Source organism: Hyperolius riggenbachi, chromosome 6 (genome assembly GCF_040937935.1).
Source record: "Hyperolius riggenbachi isolate aHypRig1 chromosome 6, aHypRig1.pri, whole genome shotgun sequence".
Taxonomy (NCBI): domain Eukaryota; kingdom Metazoa; phylum Chordata; class Amphibia; order Anura; family Hyperoliidae; genus Hyperolius; species Hyperolius riggenbachi.
Genome location: NC_090651.1, coordinates 296462938 through 296484314, shown reverse-complemented (window position 1 = coordinate 296484314; position 21377 = coordinate 296462938). Strand labels below are relative to the sequence as shown.

The 21377-nt window shown below is 44.8% G+C and overlaps 1 protein-coding gene across 2 annotated transcripts in view; it reads left to right on the top strand.

Moving 5' to 3' along the window:
* Nucleotides 1-21377, top strand: part of TRPM4 (transient receptor potential cation channel subfamily M member 4) — a 161155-nt gene that overhangs the window by 107609 nt on the left and 32169 nt on the right. For both annotated transcript variants that reach the window (XM_068241123.1, XM_068241124.1), the window contains exons 11-16: nt 4510-4884; nt 8857-8985; nt 11679-11808; nt 15170-15315; nt 19175-19287; nt 20609-20707. In XM_068241123.1, coding sequence (XP_068097224.1) covers nt 4510-4884; nt 8857-8985; nt 11679-11808; nt 15170-15315; nt 19175-19287; nt 20609-20707 — 992 coding nt within the window. The remainder of the gene's footprint in view (nt 1-4509; nt 4885-8856; nt 8986-11678; nt 11809-15169; nt 15316-19174; nt 19288-20608; nt 20708-21377) is intronic.

Genomic DNA, 21377 nt, shown 5'->3' with positions numbered 1-21377 from the left:
AAAGGAAATAAATATGGCAGCCTCCATATACCTTTCACTTCAGTTGTCCTTTAAAGCGGACCTGAACTCAGAACATCCTCTCTGCTCTAAAAGATACGCAACAGCATAACCTTGAGGACCCTTTCATACTGGCGCGATGCGTCAAATTGCCGCACTGCTACTGCAGCATAATGTAGCCCCACAGGGAAGTTCATACTTCCCATGTTGCAGTACGCTGCACCGGAAGTGCCTAATCTAATGCTAGCGCAGAACTGCGTTACCATGCGGGATCCGCTGCGACCTGCGATAATCTTCTTCGGCCCGGAAGTCACGTTAGTCTATGGCGACATGGGGTTTTTAAAAGAGTTGATGTCGTGGAAGCGTATTTTTACAATACGCTTCTGTATACCCGAAGCACTAAGCGACTGCAAACCCGTGTCACTTCCTGCTGGGCTGGTGGCCAGACAGGGAACACCGTGTACTAACGTAGTTTTACCTGAAGACCTGGTTTTGGCGGTGCAGCGGCCAGGACACACCACATCGCTACCGCCAGTTTGCAGTGTGAAACCGGCCTAAAAGAAAAACATTTCTTTGTCACAGCTGATACAAATCCTGCAATAAGTCTGCACTGTTTCTACTTCCTGATTCCTGGAAGCAGACATATTGTTAACATCCTGTGCTTTCAAATGGGCTTATCTGCCATCTCTGACGCGCCAGTCATCTGAAACAAGGGTGAGTTCAAATTACAACTTGTGCTTAGACACAGATGAGGGGGAATTAACAGGCTAAACTCTCTAAATACTTACAGGGTGCATTTCTCTATGTTTTCTCTCTGTCCTGTGTAAGAGTTCAGGTCCATTTTAAGATGATAGCGGCAGAAACATCAGTCATGTGCTGTGTGACTACTGACCTCCATGCCAGTTGTGCGCACTTTACCATAGAGGTTTTCATGAGTGTACCATCCCCTAGGACTTTTTTAATTCAAATCACCTGTCCATAATTTTGCTTTGGCCAACCTGGACACACTTTTGTAGGCTGCTATCACTTAAATACAGGGTTACAGTGATTGAAGGTGTGTTGGAGCCCTCCGGCTTGCCATACCACGGCAAGTACTCATCTCATAGCTATTTCTTTAAGTCACTGTGTTATCTTCATTTGTATGAAGGTTACTTCTTTCTGTGTATTGACACCTGATAATAAAATGGTGCTGATCCAGTTATTCTTGTCAGGAGCAGGGGGCCTTGAGAGCAGTTGCAGGAGGCCACACCCTAGTAAAGCTATTTTTTGTTGTTGTTTGAATATATTTAGTAGAAAAATGTTCAACTTGATAAGAAACGAGACCCGCATCTTACTAAAAACAGTTAAACAAACTGCTTGTTAAACAAGGCAAGAAATGCACATACAGTAATAGTGTATGGTTCATCAGCTTCATTATTCCAAAAATTATGTTGTTAAAGGTTGATGCTGGAATGTCTTCCCATGGGTCAAATGGTCTGGCACAGCTGTATTTTGGGTAGTGAAGTGCCATGCTGAGGATTGGGCAACAGGACTTTAAATTCGGTGCTATGTTTGATGGTGTCAGAATAGCATGTGCTGGGTAGTGGCATGTTTCTCTTTTAACCTCTTCAGGCCACTGAGGGCTTTTGGCAGGGTTTGTAACCCAGCATTTGTCAGTTGGAGTACAGCCACAGCCACGCGTCGGATGGGGCTCTACGTGGTAGTCGCCTCTCAACTCGCGCCCAGTGGTAGCAAGCGCCTGGCCAGTGCACAGGAGTAGATGGCAGGATTTAGGGCTGATTTCCTCTTGCAGTAATGCAAGTTTGCATCCAAATCCCTGTAGTCATGCGCAGGACTGGGGAGTCGGAGTCGGGGCAATTTTGGGCACCAGAAGTCGGAGTTGGAGTCTGAGTCGTGGTTTCATAAACTGAGGAGTCAGGAGTCAGTCGGATGATTTTTGTACAAAATCTACAGCCCTGTTAAGTATTAGACTAAGGAGTCGAGGAGTCGGAGACGGAGGCATTTTGGGTACCCAGAGTCGGAGTCGTGGTTTCATAAACTGAGGAGTCGGAGTTGGAGTCGGAAGATTTTTGTACCGACTCCACAGCCCTCGTGCGGCTGTAGGGATTCAGATGCATGCTGTGGTAAACTGCAGCATGCCATCCAAAATCGCACCAGCGTGCAATTTGGATGGGAAGCCTATTGATGGAATAATGTCAAATTGCGTACGGGAAAAAGCTGTGGATTCCGCGAAAGCGGAAACTGGCCTTACTGCCTTCAGCCTCCCGTGTGAAAGAGACCTAAATGCAGTATATTTTTCTGGTGGACTCCAATAGAAAAGGCTAGAGGGGGGAGGGGGAGAAGTGAGTGTATTCATTTCATATGAGTGTGCAGGTATACGTTGAGATCATGCTAGCGCATAGTTACATTGAGATCACGCTATTGCATAGTTACGTTGAGATAACGCAAGCGCAGTGACATTGAGATTATGCGCTAGCATATAGTTATATTGAGATCGCATTAGCGCATAGTTACGGTGGCATAATGATTAGCTCTCTCGCCTTGCGACGGTGGGTCCCTGGTTCGAATCCCAGCCAGGTCAACATCTGCACGGAGTTTGTATTTTCCCCCTTATCTGCTTGGATTTCCTCCGGGCACTCCAGTTTCCTCCCACATTCCGAAAACATACAGATAAGTTAGTTGGCTTCCCCCAGAATTGGCCTTAGACTATGATACTTACACTACATTACACTACACGATACATTCATAGACATAAGACTATTGTAGAGAGTGTTCGATTGTAAGCCCCTCTGAGGGACAGTTAAGTGACAAGACAATATATACTCTGTACAACAGTGCCCAAATGTATGCACCTGCCTAATTTTATTTAAACAATTATTGTGCACTTTCTGTAAATCCAATAAACTTCATTTCACTTCTCAAATATCACTGTGTGTGTCTCCTATATGATGTATTTAACTGACATTTTTTATTGTAACAACCAACAATTTATACAGGAAAATCATGACAACTAACGAGGTTGCCCAAACTTTTGCATCCCACAGTATATGAATAAAAGCAGTCAGTTTTACTGTTTCTGCATAAAATTGGCAGCTACAGCTGTGGTTATTGTTACTTTGCAGAAATATCACAGGACTGCCAGTATTGTGGCTGGAAACATTCCTGCCTAGTCTGGAATCTGCATTTTTACTTCTGACCTAGATATTTCTGTAAATTTACATTTGACTATCGTGATGTCCTGTGTCATAAATCTAAGAACAACCAGGAAAAATGTACACTGTCCTGTCCCCGTCCTCTAATGACACAGAGGAGTCCCCATCGCAGGTTTCAGGTGTTGCCTGGATTCTGTGCTGTAATTTCAGATGCCCTTGCAGTACCGTATATTCCGGCGTATAAGACGACTGGGTGTATAAGACGACCCCCCAACTTTTTCAGTTAAAATATAGAGTTTGTGATATACTCACCGTACAAGACTACCCCTCTTCCAACGTACACCAAATTTAAAAAAAAATCATATACTGGTGCTGTACTGCATGTGGTACCCAGTATATAACAGTATATAGACAATTGACTGGTTGGATTGGTGAACTCTCCCTCTTCCTAAGTGGATTGGTCAGCTCTCCCTGTCTCCCTGTTTATCAGAGCAGCATGGAAGAATAGTTCGCGCTGTGCCCATAAAATACGCCTCTTTAACCCCTCTGGCCCACCCTTGTATCCTATTTACCTCCCTCTCTGAACTCACACATATGCGCCTGCACCGCTTCACTACAGTCCTCAGCAGCAAGATCTGAGAGATGGTAAAAGGATAGGGGGTATCACCCAGCATCAATCATACCCGGCGTATAAGACGACCCCCAACTTTTCAGAAGATTTTCAAGGGTTAAAAAGTAGTCTTATACGCAGGAATATACAGTACTTCCTATTAAAGAAATCTAGCATAGAATGTGTCCATTCAGTACCAGGGTTCAGAATACCAAGCACTGTAGAGACATTGGGAGCTTCCTGTTAATACCAAGGAGGTCTGGAAACAAAGGACTCAGTGGCAGACAGTCAAGGTTGCCCCATTGTGTTCATTATACCCACATGAGGTCCTCCTGTCAGTTGTCTCCAGTTGACCGGTCTCAGCTTATGTTTTTGAAGAGAGTGACAAGTGGTGATCCTTGTACACGTGGGGAGTCGTTTATTCTCCCAAACGCTATATTGATTGGTTTACAGCAACCCGATTCTGTGAGTACGCTCTTTATTATACCTCTTCTGCAACTGACAGAAAATCCTACACTATCTGTGTACACTCCCGTTGTCTCTGTGTTTGATTTTTAAGGTTTATTCCTATCTCTCGTTGGTGTTAATTTTCCAAGTTAATGCAAATTTTGTTGCAATTTTTGTTTTTTAACTCCAGGCTAGGCTTGCTAGGTCACTTATGTTGGGAGAGATACATGGTAGATATATTACTATATAGGTGTATGTATGACTAGAGAACGTATTATCATTCTTCTGGTCTTCTCTTGTTAGGCATGTGACCTTGAGGACACCATGACAGATGCCCTGGTCAATGATAAACCCAGCTTTGTAAAGCTCTTTGTGGACAATGGAATGAACATTATGGACTATCTTACCTATGGCCAGTTAGAGGAGCTGTATAGCTCAGTGCTTGACAACACAATGCTCTACCATTTGCTTCAGCGAAAACATGAGGAACGCCGAGATTCCAACAAGGGCAATCACCACCATGAGTATCTTCCTGTGGACACTGTTGGGAAAGGACATGACTTCAAGCTGTATGAGGTGGCCAAGGTTCTCAAAGAGCTGATGGGTGATGTTTGTGCTCCTTTCTACACAAATGTCCTTGGAAACACCAAAGGTTCTGTCAACAGGAGAAGCTCTAATGTAAGTAGATAATTCTTCATTATTTTTACCAATGACAGAGTGATGTTTCGAACTGGTAGGGGTTTTGCAGAAGAATAACCATGTTTGTAGATCTAATCTTATTCACTTACTAGCTGATTACTAGCTGATTGCCCGGCGTTGCCCGGTTATGTATTTGGCTGGTGTTGGCTCCACCCACATTTTCTAACCCTAAGGGCCCTTTTCCACCTGCAGTCGCTAGCGTTCACGCTGAACGCTAGCGATTGCTGAATCGCAAAACCGGCGATTCCCCGACGTTTTGCGGCCGCGATTTTGCTATGCTATGCACTGCATAGCAAAATCGCGGCAAATATTGCTCCGCCACGCGTTCGGGTAAAAAACGAATCGCGGTAGTGGAAATGACCTACCGCGATTCCTATGTTAAAAAGCAAACCGTAGCGATTGTAAAATCGCTAGCGGTTTGCGACTTTGCGATTCAGCCAGCGCACACGCGCTGGTGGAAAAGGGCCCTAACACACAATTACTCAATGACCAAGAGCTTTGCCGTCTTTGGCATCAATAATTTGCATTTAAATGAAGAAATCTGATTGGCTGTTTGTGGCTCCACGCCCTTTTCTGAATTTGAACCCCAGTCACCCAATGACCCAATGTCCAACTGTACCAGGTTTGAGGCCTGTGCCATTAACAGTGCAAGAATGGTAGCAATTAAATTTTCACCTTCAAAATCAATAGGTGACGTTAAATTCACTTTTGTAGGCTCCACCCACTTTTCAGAATATTAATCCCAGTCACCCAGTGACCAACTGTGCAAAGTTTAACCACTTCACAACTGAGGGGTTTTACCCCTGGAGCACCAGAGCAATTTTCACCTTTCAGCGCTCCTTCCATTCATTCGTCTATAACTTTATCATTACTTATCGCAATGAAATGAACTATATCTTGTTTTTTCAACACCAATTAGGCTTTCTTTAGGTGGGACATTATGCCAAGAATTATTAACAGTGCAAGAATGGCAGCAATTTTAATATTCCCCTTGAAAATCAACAGGTGAATTTTGATTCACTTTTTTAGGCTCCACCCACTGTTCTGAATATTCATCCCAGTCACCCAGTAACCAACTGTGAAAAGTTTGAGAACCCTGCCATTAACAGTGAAAAAGGGCTGCAATTTACAATTTCCCAGAAAAATCTGTTTTTGACTCCACCCACTTTTTGTAACCTTGACACACAGTCACTACGCAATGACCAAGTTTATGAGCTTTTGGGTTCCTGGCATCAAAATTGTGCTAATGGAAGCAGTTTATCCAGCAAGGAAATCTGGCTGTTTGTGGCTCTGCCCCTTTACTGAAATTTGAACCCCAGTCACTTAACGACCAACTGTAGCAGGTTTGAGGCCTCTGAAATTAACCGTGTAAGAATGGCAGCAGAGCAGTTTCAATATTCCCCTTGAAAATCAATAGGTGAATTTTTTTTGGCTCTTGTAAGCTTCACCTACTTTTCTGAATATTAATCCCAGTCACCCAGTGACCAACTGTGTCAAGTTTGAGAACCCTGCCATTAACAGTGTAAGAATAGCTGCAGTTTATATTTTCCCATGTAAAACCTTGACATACAATCACTCAATGACCAAGTTTATGAGCTGTGGGGTCTTTGGCATCAATAAGTTACATTTTACCATTGAAATTAAACAAATCTGATTGTCTGTTTTTGGCCCGCTCACTCCCTTTTCAGAATGTAAACCCCAGTCTGCCAGTGACTGACTGTACCAGGTTTGAGGCCTCTGCCATTAACAGTGTAAGAATGGTAGCAATGTAAATATTCCCCTTTAAAATGAATAGGTGAATTTTGATTGGCTGTTGTAGGCTCCACCTACATTTCTGAATATTAATTCCAGTCACCAAGTGGCCAATTGTGTCAAGTTTGGGAACCCTGCCATGTAAAAAATTAAGTTGTTGGCACCCCCACTTTTTCTAACCTTGACATACAGTCACTCAGTTATCAAGTTTATCAGCTGTCGGGTCTTTGGTATCAATACTTTGTATATTCCTATTGAAAAATAAACAAATCTGATTGGCTGTTTGCGGCTCTGCCTCTTCTGAATTTGAACCCTATTCACCCAGTGACCAACTGGACCAACTGTACCAGGTTTGAGGCATCTGCTATTAACAGTATAAGAATGGTAGCAGCTTAAATATTCCCTTTGAAAATTAAACAGTGAATTTTTATTGGCTGTTATAGGCTCCACCCACCTTCCAAAATCATAATCTCATTCACCCAGTGACCAACTGTGCAAAGTTTGAGAACCCTGCCATTAACGGTGTAAGAATGACTGCAGTTTATATTTTCCCAGTAAAATTTGTTTTTGGCTCCGCCCACTTTTTGTAAACTGAACACACAGTCACTCAATGACCAAGTTTGTGAGCTTTCAGGTTCCTGGCATCAAAAATGTGTGAATGGAAGCAATTTATCCACCAAGGAAATCTGATTGGCTGTTTGTGGCCCCGCCCCTTGAATTTGGACCCCAGTCTCCCAATGACCGACTGTAGCAAGTTTGAAGCCTCTGCCATTAACAGTGTAAGAATAGCAGCAGTTTAAAGAGAAACTCCAACCAAGAATTGAACTTTAGCCCAATCAGTAGCTGATACCCCCTTTTAAATGAGAAATCTATTCCTTTTCACAAACAGACCATCAGGGGGCACTGTATGGCTAATATTGTGGTGAAACCCCTCCCACAAAGAAATTCTGAGTACGTACTCTTGGGAGTTTCCTGTCTGTGAACCCTGTTGCATTATGGGAAATAGCTGTTTACAGCTGTTTACAACTGCCAAAACAGCAAACAGCAGCTACATCACTTGCCAGCAGTAAAAATGTCACCATGTGATAAATGTCAGAATGTAAATCAAGGATTTAAAATTGTTTACAATGGGCAAACACTGACTAAATCATTTATACATAATTATTGTAAAAATTAAGCACTTTTTTTATTACATTATTTTCACTGGAGTTCCTCTTTAAAGGGACACTTAAGTCAAACAAAAAAAATGAGTTTTACTCACCTAGGGCTTCCAATAGCCCCCTGAAGCTGCCCGGTGCCCTCACCGTCTCCATCCGATCCTCCTGGCCCCGCCGGCAGCCACTTCCGGTTTCGGCGACAAGAGCCGACAGGCTGGGAACGCGAGTGATTCTTTGCGTTCCCAGACACATCAGCACCCTCTATGCTGCTATATGGTATATGATATATGCTATAGCAGCATAGAGGGCGCTATTGTGGCCGGGAACGCGAAGAATCACTCGCGTCCCCAGCCTGTCAGCTCCTGTCACCGAAACAGGAAGTGGCTGCCGGCGGGGCCAGGAGGATCGGAGGGAGACGGAGAGGGCACCGGACAGCTTCAGGGGGCTATTGGAAGCCCCAGGTGAGTAAAACTCATTTTTTTGGTTTGACTTAAGTGTCCCTTTAAATATTTCCCTAGAAAATCAATAGGTGAATTTTGATTGGCTTTTGTAGGCTCCACCCACTTTCTTGAATCTTAATCTCATTCATCCAATGACCAAGTGTGCCGAGTTTGAGAACCCTGCGATTAACAGTATAAGAATGGCTGCAATTTAAATTTTCCATTTAAAATGAATGGCTGAAATTTGATTGGCTCTTTTATGCTCTGCCCACTTTTCCTGAATTTGTAACTTCGGTCACCAAGTGACCAACTGTGTCAAGTGTGGGGACTCTGGCTTGATTACTGTGAGAATGGCAGCCTTTTAAATTTTTTCCATTGCCATGAATGGGTGAAATCTGATTGGGTGTTTGTAGCTCTGCCCAGGTGTGCAGGGGGGGGGGGCGCAAGACCCCCAGAACATATCATCCCAGGTAGTAAGGGATCTGTATACCAAGTTTCATTCAAATCGGTCAAGGCGTTTGAGTGACACACACACACGCACGCACGATTTTATATATATATAGATTCTACTCTAACTGCTTTTGGCTCTGCATTTTTCACAGAATAAGAACTATCAGACTTGCGAGCAAGATAAGTATGAAAGTAAGAAGTCGGCATCTCCGTGGACTGACTTGTTCATTTGGTCAATACTGCAAAACCGAAATGCCATGGCCACTTACTTCTGGGAAATGGTGAGCATTCTGACTTCAGTCTGTAGATGCTTGTAGAAAATGGTATGGTGTGGCCAGTATGTTTGCTTGTGTAAGGACCTACTAAGGACTGTTTCTGGCCACTTTGACGCCCCTGACAAGGCATCTTTTATCTTCCTACCCCAATCTAGTGAATAGGAAGAGCATAAACTACAATTAGTTTTGCACCAATAAAAAATTCATAGTTTACATAGGAATAATGTTGTTTCTCAAAAGGAAACACAAATTATTACCGGGCCAATTACATCTCATTGGCCCAAACTCACTGAACCTATACAACAAACCCTTCTTATAAAGTTTTTGACAAGTATGTATCACCTTTATAAACCTTTTATTGTGTATGTACAGCCTGGGTCTATACAGGGTAGAATATTGTCCCAGAAATCCAACCAATTGCCATAATTGACACAGCAGTTTCCATTTAGGTGTTAAATTAACCATCCATCCCTTTCTTAACTACTACAAGACCGCCCCACGCCAATTGGCGTCAAGTCCTGGGACTGCAGTTTGCAGGAGATCGCGTGCAGCCTGCGCGCGCATCTTCTGCTCGGGGGCCGGTCTCCGAGCGGCGATCGCCGCTCGAAAGACTGTTAGACGGCGTAACCGACGTCTATTTACATGTACAGTGCTGCGAACAGCAGCAGCGCTGTACTGGGGTACTTGAGAGTGATCGGCTCTCATAGGCAGAAGCTTATGAAAGCCGATCGCCAGGATTGGCTGGCTGGGGGGTGGGAGGGGTTTTAAAAAAAAAACCGAAGCAAGCACAATTTATTCATAAAATAGTAATGTAAATATTTATTTAAAAAAATAAACACTGTGCGGGGGGGATCAGAGCCCAACAACAGGAAGCTCTGTTGGTAGGGGGAAAAGGGGGGGCGGGAATCACTGGTGTGCTGAGTTGTGCGACCCTGCAGCTTGGCCTTAAAGCTGCAGTGGTCAATTAGGGGAAAATGGCCTGGTCTTTAGGGAGGTTTAGCACTGCAGTTCTCAAGTGGTTAATGAAACTAGCAGTTGCCTACAGGAATTGCATAAAGTACAGTGTGTTAAGACTAGCTCTGTGGTGCCCCCTCTCACAGTTACACCCCAGGCATATGCCTGGTTTGCCTATGCCTAAGAAAAACCCTGGAGTTGTTAACATATTACCCAGTGCATAAAAGGTGCATGTATGTCATGACTTCATATGATCTACTTCTTGCTTCAGATTCATTAAAGCTGTTGAGAGCCATTAAGGTTTGCTGGCACCAGAAGCATTTGTGCAAATCGGGGCATTACCAGAGGGGAGCAGCCCCTGTGATTGCAGGGAGCCCAAGAGCTGTGGGAGGCCCAACTACTAACCTTCCCTTCCTACTATACAGGGGACTACACTCCAGAGTTTTTGTGGCTACACTTGTTATGGGTGTGAAAATCATGATGGTCACACTTGTTTTATGACCCGTGTGATATTGCTGTAAAGAGCACCAAGGGGATGGGGGGGGACATCAGAGTTTCACTGGGGGCCTTGAGTTGTTACGCATCTGTGTTCAAATTTGCACTGTCGGGCCTAGAGACGGATTTACTTCTAGTGTTCAAAGAGAAGCAGAGGACTTTCGTTATAGAAGACATCACCTTCCTTTGAACACACCATCTAGCTCAGTTTCGTGACAAATGGGATGTTTACGAACCCACAAGAAAAGTGCTTGGTTTACAATGTTAGACGCAGGCTACAGAGCTATGAGCTCCAGTGTCATTTTTCTCACTGCAAGACTTTTTTTTTTTTTTTTTAATGTAGTAGGTTACCCCACTTACCCATGTGTGTGGCGTCGCCACAGCCGGTTTAAGCAACAATGGGGCCCCAGGGCAAAATAAACCCGGGGTCCCCCCCCCCCCCCCAACAGATACCCCGGAACAAAAATCGGCATTAAGGGACCTTTTTTGCAGCTGGTATAGTCAGGGTGTGAAGCCCCAATCGGTCGGAGCTCCACATTCTGGCTACCCCAGCCTACATGGGGAACTAGGGGTTAAAAAGTTTCAGGGGGGGGGATCTCACATAATTTTTAAAATTACCACACTCTAAACATAAAAAATTTGGGGGAAAATAGGAAAAAATGCCAGGGATCTTCATACAGCCATATTGCGGCTGTATAGCGATCCCTGGCCAAATCGCTGCGGCTGCGTATGGACCCCCTGGAAACCCCGCCAGGAAATGTATTGCTCTTTCTTTTGATGCATGTAAAATTACACTACCGGTGGGTTTGCTACTAAAAGTGACATTTACAGCATTTAAAAGTATACTTTTTTCCTTCGAAATTTTAAAATCGATTTTCTCAAAAACTATAAGGTCTTTTTGAAAAATTGTTTTTTCCTCTTATTCCCAATGATCTCCTTAACATATCCTGCGAATTTAGGGTTTCTAGCATTTAAGGTGGATTTACTATTAACCATTAAAGTCGGCAGGTTTTTAAATGTGTATTTTTTTTCCTTTGAAACTTTAAAATCGATTTTCTCAAAAACTATAAGGTCGATTTGAAAAAAATGTTTTCCCTCTTGTAGCCACTGGGGGCCCCTACAAGCTCTGGGGCCCTGGGGCAATTGCCCCCTTTGCCTCTATGGTAGCGGCGGCCCTGGGCGTCGCAGTACTGTGTCTCTGTAAAGTGACAGTTCAGGTATAATTCCATGTCTCTGCCATCATTGCACAGGGAACAGAAGCTGTCACCTCAGCACTTGCTGCTTCCAAATTGCTGATAGAACTTTCCCGCCTGGAGTCAGAAGCAGAAGAGTCATTGGCTATGAAGGATCTAGCAGCCAAGTTTGAGCAGCTGGCCATAGGCAAGTCCCACCATCTACCTGTATTACTGTTTTCCTGTGTTATCTATTTTCCTATTCTGTTTTTATCCTTTTTAAAGCCATGATGTTTATTTTGTGCACGTATGTATTAGCCTATTGTTCGGGAATCATGAGCTCTAAGATGACAAATACAGCCATCAATGTCTCTATAGAAAAGTGTCTACTACATGCCTCCCCCAGTAGAGTAACTAATAAGAGTAGTGTCCTTTTTCCCCTATTATGCAAACCAGTGCAGCCCCCTGCGCCCTCTTTTTTGCTTCCCCATAAACACTGGGGTTCAGTGGTATGTGCACCTGTAAGGCTCGGTTTCCACTTGAGCGGATGCAAAACGGGCACGGTAAGCACATGCGCTAAGTGGATGCACTCCGTTCATTTTGCATCCTCTCTGCATCCGCCCATTCGACCCCCACATCCCACTGCCCCTCGATCCCTGTACTCAGCCCAGAGGACGGCAGAAGCATTGGGCTCTTCATAGGCTGCATTAGACCAATTCTCCATAGCAACAGGGAGAATTTTTATTGGTTCACCATGAACCAATGAGAATTCTACCCTGTTGCTGAGGAGGATTCCCATTGGTCCTTTGCAGCCCAATGGAGACCCCCATGCTTCTGCCAGCTGCCAAGCTGTATACATGGACCGAGCAGCGCCGGGACACATAGCCCGGATCAGATGCGTTACGCCCATAGTCTATATGGGGGAATGCATCCGCCTGCCCGGGATTATCACTGACTATACAAGAGGATCAGTTTAGTGCCATGAGCCACTATCCTTACCCCTTGCTTCAGACTGACTCCACAAACCACTATCCTAACCCCTTCCTTCAGTCTGACCCTACGCGCCACTTTCCTTACTCCTTCCTTCAATCTAACGCAGATAGTCACTTACCTTACCCCTTCCTTCAGTCTTATGCTACTCGCCACTTTCCTTACTCCTTCCTTCAATCTAACGCAGATAGTCACTTACCTTACCCCTTCCTTCAGTCTTATGCTACTCGCCACTTTCCTTACTCCTTCCTTCAATCTAACGCAGATAGTCACTTACCTTACCCCTTCCTTCAGTCTTACCCTACGCGCCACTTTCCTTACTCATTCCTTCAATCTAACACCGATAGCCACTTACCTCGCACCTTCCCTCAGTTTGATGCCGTGAGCCATAATCCTTACCCCTTCCTTTATTCTGACGGCACTAGCCGCCATCTTTACCTCTTCCTTCAATCCCATGCCATGAGCCACTATCCTTACACCCTCATTTAGTCTGACACCATATGCCACTTTCCTTACCCCTTCCTTCAGTTTGATGCCACGAGCCGCCTTCCTTACCCCTTCCTTCAGGCTGATGGCGCATGCCACTTTCCTTACCACTTCCTTCGGTCTGACGCTGAAAGCCATCATCCTTACCTCTCTCTTCAGTCTGATGCCGTGCGCCACTTTTCTTACCTCTTCCTTCAATCTAACACCACTAGTCACCATCCTCACCCCTTCCTTCTGTATGACATCACGAGCCACTATCCTTACCCCTTACTTCAGTCTAACACCACTAGTCACCATCCTCACCCCTTCCTTCTGTATGACGTCACGAGCCACTATCCTTACCCCTTACTTCAGTCTAACATCACCAGTCACCATCCTTACCCCTTCCTTCTGTATGACGTCGCGAGCCACTATCCTTACCCCTTACTTCAGTCTAACACCACTAGTCACCATCCTTACCCCTTCCTTCTGTATGACGTCGCGAGCCACTAGCCTTACCCCTTACTTCAGTCTAACATCACTAGTCACCATCCTTACCCCTTCCTTCTGTATGACGTCGCGAGCCACTATCCTTACCCCTTACTTCAGTCTAACACCACTAGTCACCATCCTTACCCCTTCCTTCTGTATGACGTCGCGAGCCACTATCCTTACCCCTTACTTCAGTCTAACACCACTAGTCACCATCCTTACCCCTTCCTTCTGTATGACACTGCGAGCCACTATCCTTACCCCTTACTTCAGTCTAACATCACTAGTCACCATCCTTACCCCTTCCTTCTGTATGACACTGCGAGCCACTATCCTTACCCCTTACTTCAGTCTAACATCACTAGTCACCATCCTTACCCCTTCCTTCTGTATGACGTCGCGAGCCACTATCCTTACCCCTTACTTCAGTCTAACACCACTAGTCACCATCCTTACCCCTTCCTTCTGTATGACACTGCGAGCCACTATCCTTACCCCTTACTTCAGTCTAACATCACTAGTCGCCATCCTTACCCCTTCCTTCTGTATGACGTCACGAGCCACTATCCTTACCCCTTACTTCAGTCTAACATCACTAGTCGCCATCCTTACCCCTTCCTTCTGTATGACACAGAAGTGAGAGGGATTTGGTGGAGGCCATATATATTTCCTTTAAAACAATATCAGTTGACTCTGTTAATATTTTTCCACTGTGCTCACCAGTAGCAATGTTCCTAAAAGACAAATAGACAGACTGAAATCGTAACTCCGTTTAAAAATAATGCTTAATATATATGCAGAGAATCCACCGCGAGGGGTTTCTCGAGTACAGGTACACCTTTCCACATGTGCATACAAACAGGAGAGCCCCCATCAACAGTGATGGGGCTCACCAAATAGTGGCCACCTCACAGACCAGGTGGATCTAGCGTGTTTGCAACTGTATAAGCAGCCTCCAGGGTAAAGCATCCACTCGACCACTTCTCTTCACATAAAACAGACTTTTTAATCCACTCACATATGTAAAAAATAGCAATATAATTGCACTTATACCTCCAAGAAACACAGCGCACATATCAGGCAGAAGATCGGCCTTCCAATCGGGCACTCGGGGGGGTCAGGAACGTGGCGTCCCGCTTTGGTAATTCCCCTTTCCCTCCGGCGGCTCCCGCTACACGATTCCTCCTCATCGGCCGGCCTTTCTCACAACACTCTGGCCACGCCCTACACATTTCATCCAATAGGACTCATCAGTTGCCTGGCAGTGCTGATGATCATTCTGGCATGAGTAATTTTTGAATCACCCACCTGAACCAAGCATGCAGCTAATCTAATCTGCATGCTTGTTCAAGGTTTATGGCTAAAAGAATCAGCAATTGCTTTCCATTTTTTATTATTTTTCCCCTTACCACTTATCAAACCACATGACGTTGGTGGTAGTGGGAGTGTTCCCTTTAGTATTCTCTGTTCCATGAATAAAGGGAGGATTCTAAACCATATATTGCACATATGATATTACTGAAGATCCCGTTTCCACCTGTAAGTCTGCACCAAACTATTACACTTCACAATCAATACCGGTATGTAATGCTGATTTATATAAGCCCCATCTGTTGTTGCAGGTGTGTTTAACGAATGTTACAGAAACAGTGAAAATCGAGCGTTCAAGCTACTGGTGCGGCGCTCCAATGTCTGGGGAGGGGCCACGTGTCTGCAGCTGGCTTATGAGGCAGACGCCCGCAACTTCTTTGCGCAGGACGGCGTTCAGGTAAGGAATCATGGTGGGCATGATCTTCTCGACACTGCTTAGCGTTAGTCTACCTTCTAACAAGTATGGTACAAGTGATATGAAACACCTGAAAGGACATATAACAAAGCTGAAGTATGATTTTTGGCCCCCAGAAAAACAAGATGAACATTTGCAAAGGCCAACTAAATGACTGAGCGTAATGGCAGGTATTGCTTCTAACTGAAGGTTGTCCACCTGTATAGCTTGGGAAGGCTGGTACATACTTTACTGGGCCCCAACCATACAAGCCACAGTCAAATAAATCTCACATCACTGTCCATGTGCAGAAATGCTTTTGTTTGAACTGTTAATGCAGTGTGATACCAGGTCCTGAATCTAGAAAGAGTACAAGAAAGCTACTCTAGAAATATTTGCTGAAGTATTTGGAATGTATACAGTTGTTAAAGGAGGAAACCTGCTTGGCTGGGTTCAGACTATGCCGGATGCACAACAGTCCCAAGTGGATAGGCCGTGCCCCGTCAGTGTCTAGGGATATATACACTACTCACCATTGTGCATCCAGTCTGGCGCTGCCACCATTGCCAGCACCACCATTCAGGTCCACCATTGCTGCCATGTAAGTCCTCCACCACTGGGCTCGGGGGACAAATGTCGGTATATATATCAGAGCCCTGGCAGAAGCAGTCTCCCATTGGATTGCAAAAGACCAATGGGACTCCTGCCTAGCAACAGGGAGGATTCTCAATGGTCCACCACTCAGTGAACCAATAACAATTCTCCCTGGTGATAGGGAGGATTTCCATCGGTCTTTTGAAATTCAATGGGAGCCCTATGCTTCTGCCGGGACTCCGATAGATATATACCAGTGCTTGTCCCCCGAGCTCAGTGGTGTTGCCAGGAGCGGAGAAGGACCCGCATGGCGGGGAAAGACACAGAAGACAGGTGAGTGAGCAGGAAGGGTTGGGCAAAACAGCCTAGTTCCCATAGGCTTGCATTGACTTCGTGGGCCTTCAGAAGAATTCTTCCGGTCCCACTCACATCCTAACATCCATCCTATGCTTAACACAGAATCCACATGTGCTTCCTTACCATTAAATCGTACAGTGTAGTGTGAACCGGACCTAAGTGCTTAATATTTGAAAGGTGTAACCCGGGAACAAGTGACTGATTTGGATTTCCAGTGGTGTCATGCTAGATTTTAGGGATGGTTAATGTGATGCAGATAATGCCGAGTTGAAGTAGGCTTATGCAAATTTTGTGTGTAATTTATGCAAGCTCTTATGCTCTTGGGGGGCCTCAAGGTTTGTAGGGCTTTGATTCACTAAGACAAATAGCACGCCTTATCAGAGTAGCATAGCGAGCGCTACAAACTTATGCCTGCTAATTGGCAATGACGAGAGCTCCACTCGTCCTGCCCTGAGACCCTGCGGGTCCAATCACTTTAAAGGACATTATCTCCACACTTTGATTGGCCCAATAGGCTGCCTGTCACTGGACAGGAAACTTGACAGGCAGCCTGTTGGGCCAATCAAAGTGCGGGGATAATGTCCTTTAAAGTGATTGGACCTGCAGGGGCTCAGGGCAGGACGAGTTGAGCTCTTGTCATTGCCAATTAGCAGGCATAAGTTGGTAGCGCTCGCTATGCTACTCTGATAAGGCATGTTTACTCTGATAAGGCGTGATAGCTTTTATAAGGTGTGTTAACTCTGATAAGGTGTATTAACTCTGATAAGGCATGCTATTTGTCTTAGTGAATCAAACCTGTAGTGTGCTAATGAGATGCTAAAAATTTCGGCTTGCATGCAAATTGAGTCCAGACTAAAGGTGCGTACACACGTCAGATAAAAGTCTTTGGAAAATGAAAGATCACAGACCAATTTTACCCCCTTTCATGTAGTATGATAGCCATACTCTACACAGTCTATTCTATGGAACTGAACTCCACATCAGAAAAAAATCTTTGCAAGATGCTGCACACAAAGATGCTGTACACATGCAACAGATCAGTGTCTGCAAAAGATCAATCCCTGCAAAAGATCCATTCTTGCAAAGTGCAGGAACAGATCTTTTGCAGATACTGATCTGTTGCATGTGTACAGCATCTTTGTGTGCAGCATTTTGCAAAGATTTTTATCTGATGTGGAGTTCAGTTCCATAGAATAGACTGTGTAGGTATGGCTCTCATACTACATGAAAGGGGGTAAAATTGGTCTGTGATCTTTCATTTTCCAAAGACTTTTATCTGACGTGTGTACGCACCTTTAGCCAGTCAAATGCATTTCCTGTGGATTTTGATTGGCCCAATTCCAAGTGGCATTCAAATTGCATGAAAGATGGAATTATTAGCATCTTGTTGACCACATATAGGTGTGACACTCATCACACTTAGATGCCACATACGGTATCTCCTTATGGTCATGAAGATGGATCTTCTCTGCTTCTTTTGTGCCAGTGGTAGGCAGGCAGTTATTTACTTTTGTTTATCATTAAAGAGAAACTGAACTAAGGGACATATGAAGGCTGAAAAAAGCATGCAGATCAGATGTTTGACTTAACCATTTAAGGACCAGCGGTCTCTGGGCACTTAAAGACCAGAGACCGCTGGTCCAATCCCGACGGAATCCTGACGAATCGCCGCACATACCCGCCGCAACCGCCGTCATCGCCGCTCGCCGAGACCCTCAGGACATAGACTCTACCGTCTCTATGACGGCAGAGTCATGTGAGCCAGTCAGGAGCCGCTTTCATTGGCTCCTGACCCTGTTTTTCAATGTAAGCCAATGAAATCGGCTCCTAACCGGCTCACATGACTCTGCCGTCATAAAGACAAGCAGAGCCTGTGAGATGCGGCGAGAATCGTCGGTTTTGAGCGGCACGATCGGCGGGTAGCGGCGGAAACGGCAGATGCGCGCTGCGGACAGTGATTGAGATCTACGCCCTGCCAGCCAGGAGCCCACCAAAACAGGGCGTAGATCTCAATCACTGCCGTCCTTATCTAGTTAAAAGGGAACTTTAACCAAGGCTTCAACTTTATTCCAATCAGTAGCCAATATCTGTTTTCCCAGGAGAAATATTTTCATGTTCTCAAATAGATCATCAGGGGGATCTGTATGGCTGATATTGTGGTGCAACCCTTCCCACAGTGTGATGTCAGGACCATGGTCATGACAGTTTGCTTGTTGCATTGTGGGAAATAACAGCTGTTTCCATCTGCCAAGTAAGCAATATCTCCCTCTGTGCATAGAACCCTCAGTAACAAACATTCAGATAACCTGTCAGAACTAAAGATGTCGCCACCATTGATAAATCTAAGAATGTAAATCAGGGAGGGAAATATTTTACAATGGGCAAACACTGACTAAATGATCTATTATATTATACTAGTAGACCTAAGCCCGTTTAAAAACGGGCTCTAGGTCTGTGTTTCTGGGCGCCCGTCGCCGCACACCCGGCCGCCCGCTCACACTCCGCCCGCTCGGCTCCTTGGCCCCGTCCTCCTGTCTCTGAGGCTGCGCACATGTGCGCAGTAGCAAAAAGCACGGACAACGCTACACAGAGACAGGTGTATGCAGGGACATAGGTGTTTTATTATATAGGATTGTATAAAAATAAGCAATTTTATTTGTTATTTTTACTACAGTTTCTCTTTAAGTTTGACTGCATTTGCTGAATGCTTGTTTCAGGTGTGTGATTCAGACACTCCTGCAGCCAAAGACATCAGCAGGAAAGCCAGGCAACTAGTATTATATAAAAATAAATAAATATGGCAGCCACCACGTCCCTCTCAGTTCAGGTTTCCTTTAAGCAGACATGGCCAATATTACTGCAGACCGCTGAGGATTACTGAATAGAATTGTAATATATGTTTATGTTCCAGTCCATGCTGACAGAGAACTGGTGGGGACAGATGGCTCAGAACACGCCGGTGTGGGCCCTGGTGCTGACCTTCTTCTGCCCACCTCTGATTTACACGGATCTCATTGAATTCAAGTAAGTGACTAGAGTTTCCTAGTAATCTCATTAGCTGTGGCAGCAGCACGATTATTCAACTGGAAAAGCGTTAGCCCTGAGCAATCCCATTACTTTTATTTTTTTTATTGCACACATCATGCAGTCTGCACTAAGCGATGGCAATAATACAGAGTAGAGGTTCCCAATGTGCTGCATACAAGTCATACAGTTTAAGAGGCAATAAAAAGACGGAAAGGACTTTTGATAGTGTTCTCACTCTTTTCTATGATAGGGCCTATCATAGAAAAGAGTGAGAACACTATCAAAAGTCCTTTCCGGTGGGCCAGTGCACACCAAAACCGCTAGCAGATCCGCAAAACACTAGAGGTTTTAGGAGCAGATTTTCAGAGCGATTCTAGGCATGTTTAGAGACGTTTTCTATACATGCCTAGCGTTTTTGAGAGCGTTTTTGTGTAGCACATTGCAAATATTGTTACAGTAAAGCTGTTATACCGTGATCACTTTGGAAAATCGATCCTGTTATCAAGCGTTGGATAGATCCCTCCCTGATCAAATCTAATCAGAGAGGGACCTATAGCCTGACCCTACACTGAACAGTGATTTCAAGTAGATTTCAGCATGAAATTGTCACGCTGCAGCCCCTCAAGTGTATGTGTGACCCCATAAAGATGCAGCTTTGCTAGGCGGGGAGGTGGGGGGGGCGCGGTACACACTATGCAATTTCCCATCAGATAGACAGGTAAAATCGATTATTCGATCTGATTTCCGATTGCTTTTCTGATCGATTTTGTATAGAAGGGATCACAGAAATGATCGAAACTCAGATTAGACCTATCAGAAATAATCAGTTTGACCCGTCTAAGTGAAATTGCATGGTGTGTACCAGGCATTGTATTAAGTCCTCGTCTATTTATTCAGGCTACTTTTACACACAGTGCGGTGCGATCTTCCTGCAGCATGAGAGCTCGTCGCAAGAAAATCGCACTGTTTTATTTACACCCTGAGGCAGACAGCACTGGCAAGGTAATTTCCCTAGCTCCGCCCCTGCTCAGTGACATGCTCCCCGTTGGACAGGAAGTACGTCACCAGATTTTTGACTAACCTTTCAGCAGTCCTCATTCTTGTGCAGTGTGACCCTGGAGAGTTCACGCATGTTGTACCATCTAATACATAACAGTTTAAAAAAAAATACATTTTGATAAATGTATGCCGGGTTTGCAGGATCACTTGGCTTTTCAAGTGTTCTATTCTCTGGAGAATTTTATTCAGGCTCTCTGAGTGTATTGAGAGTTACACAATATGAGCAGCCCTTTCACCTGTCTCCTGTTTACTTTCCTAGATCCATTGATGGTGACAATGGACCAGACGGAGGCCAGCGAGTGGAGATGGACAGCCTGGACATAGACATTAAAACCACAGTGGCAGAAATCATGGAGGGGTATGAGACTGTAGAGTAATAAAGGATAACTGTCCCAATGGGATGCCTCTGAGGACCTCACTGTGAAAATGCCGAGTGCCTGGCTGTAATATTGAACTTTCTCATTTACTAACAATTGAGTCCCTAATCTAATTTTGGAAATTTGCATGCTTGTTTTTATCAGTGTATCATCGCTGCGACCAAATAGGTAGCTTTATTAGAGAAGGCCATCAACAATGGTATCTTCCAATTTTGCGTCATGTTCCTCCTTGGGGGCATTATGAGGTGCACATGTGATCTAAGTGCTGAAAGATACTTTTGTATAGAGTTGTAAACATAAATCTTTGCATAAGTGGGGCATGAGTGTTTTTTTTCAGTGAAGGAGGGAGGGCTTTAAGGAGGTGACTTGGGAAACTACCTACTGTTTTGGAGAAAATGACTTGTTTGGCTAAAACGATGGCTAGGCAATGAAATTCCTTTCCCTTTGAGCTTTGTTGGCCAAGAGACTTGGGCAGTGTCTGTACACATGTGCCGTCACTAGTCAAGTTATCAGATGATTGCATGATTACCTGATGACTATCATAAACATCCTCCATTCAGTTACCATGATATGTGCTGGGGTCTACTTTAACGGTCGACAAACATCAGGCGACTTGGGGGCCGATCAAAATCGGTGTCGCCAAGAGCATGC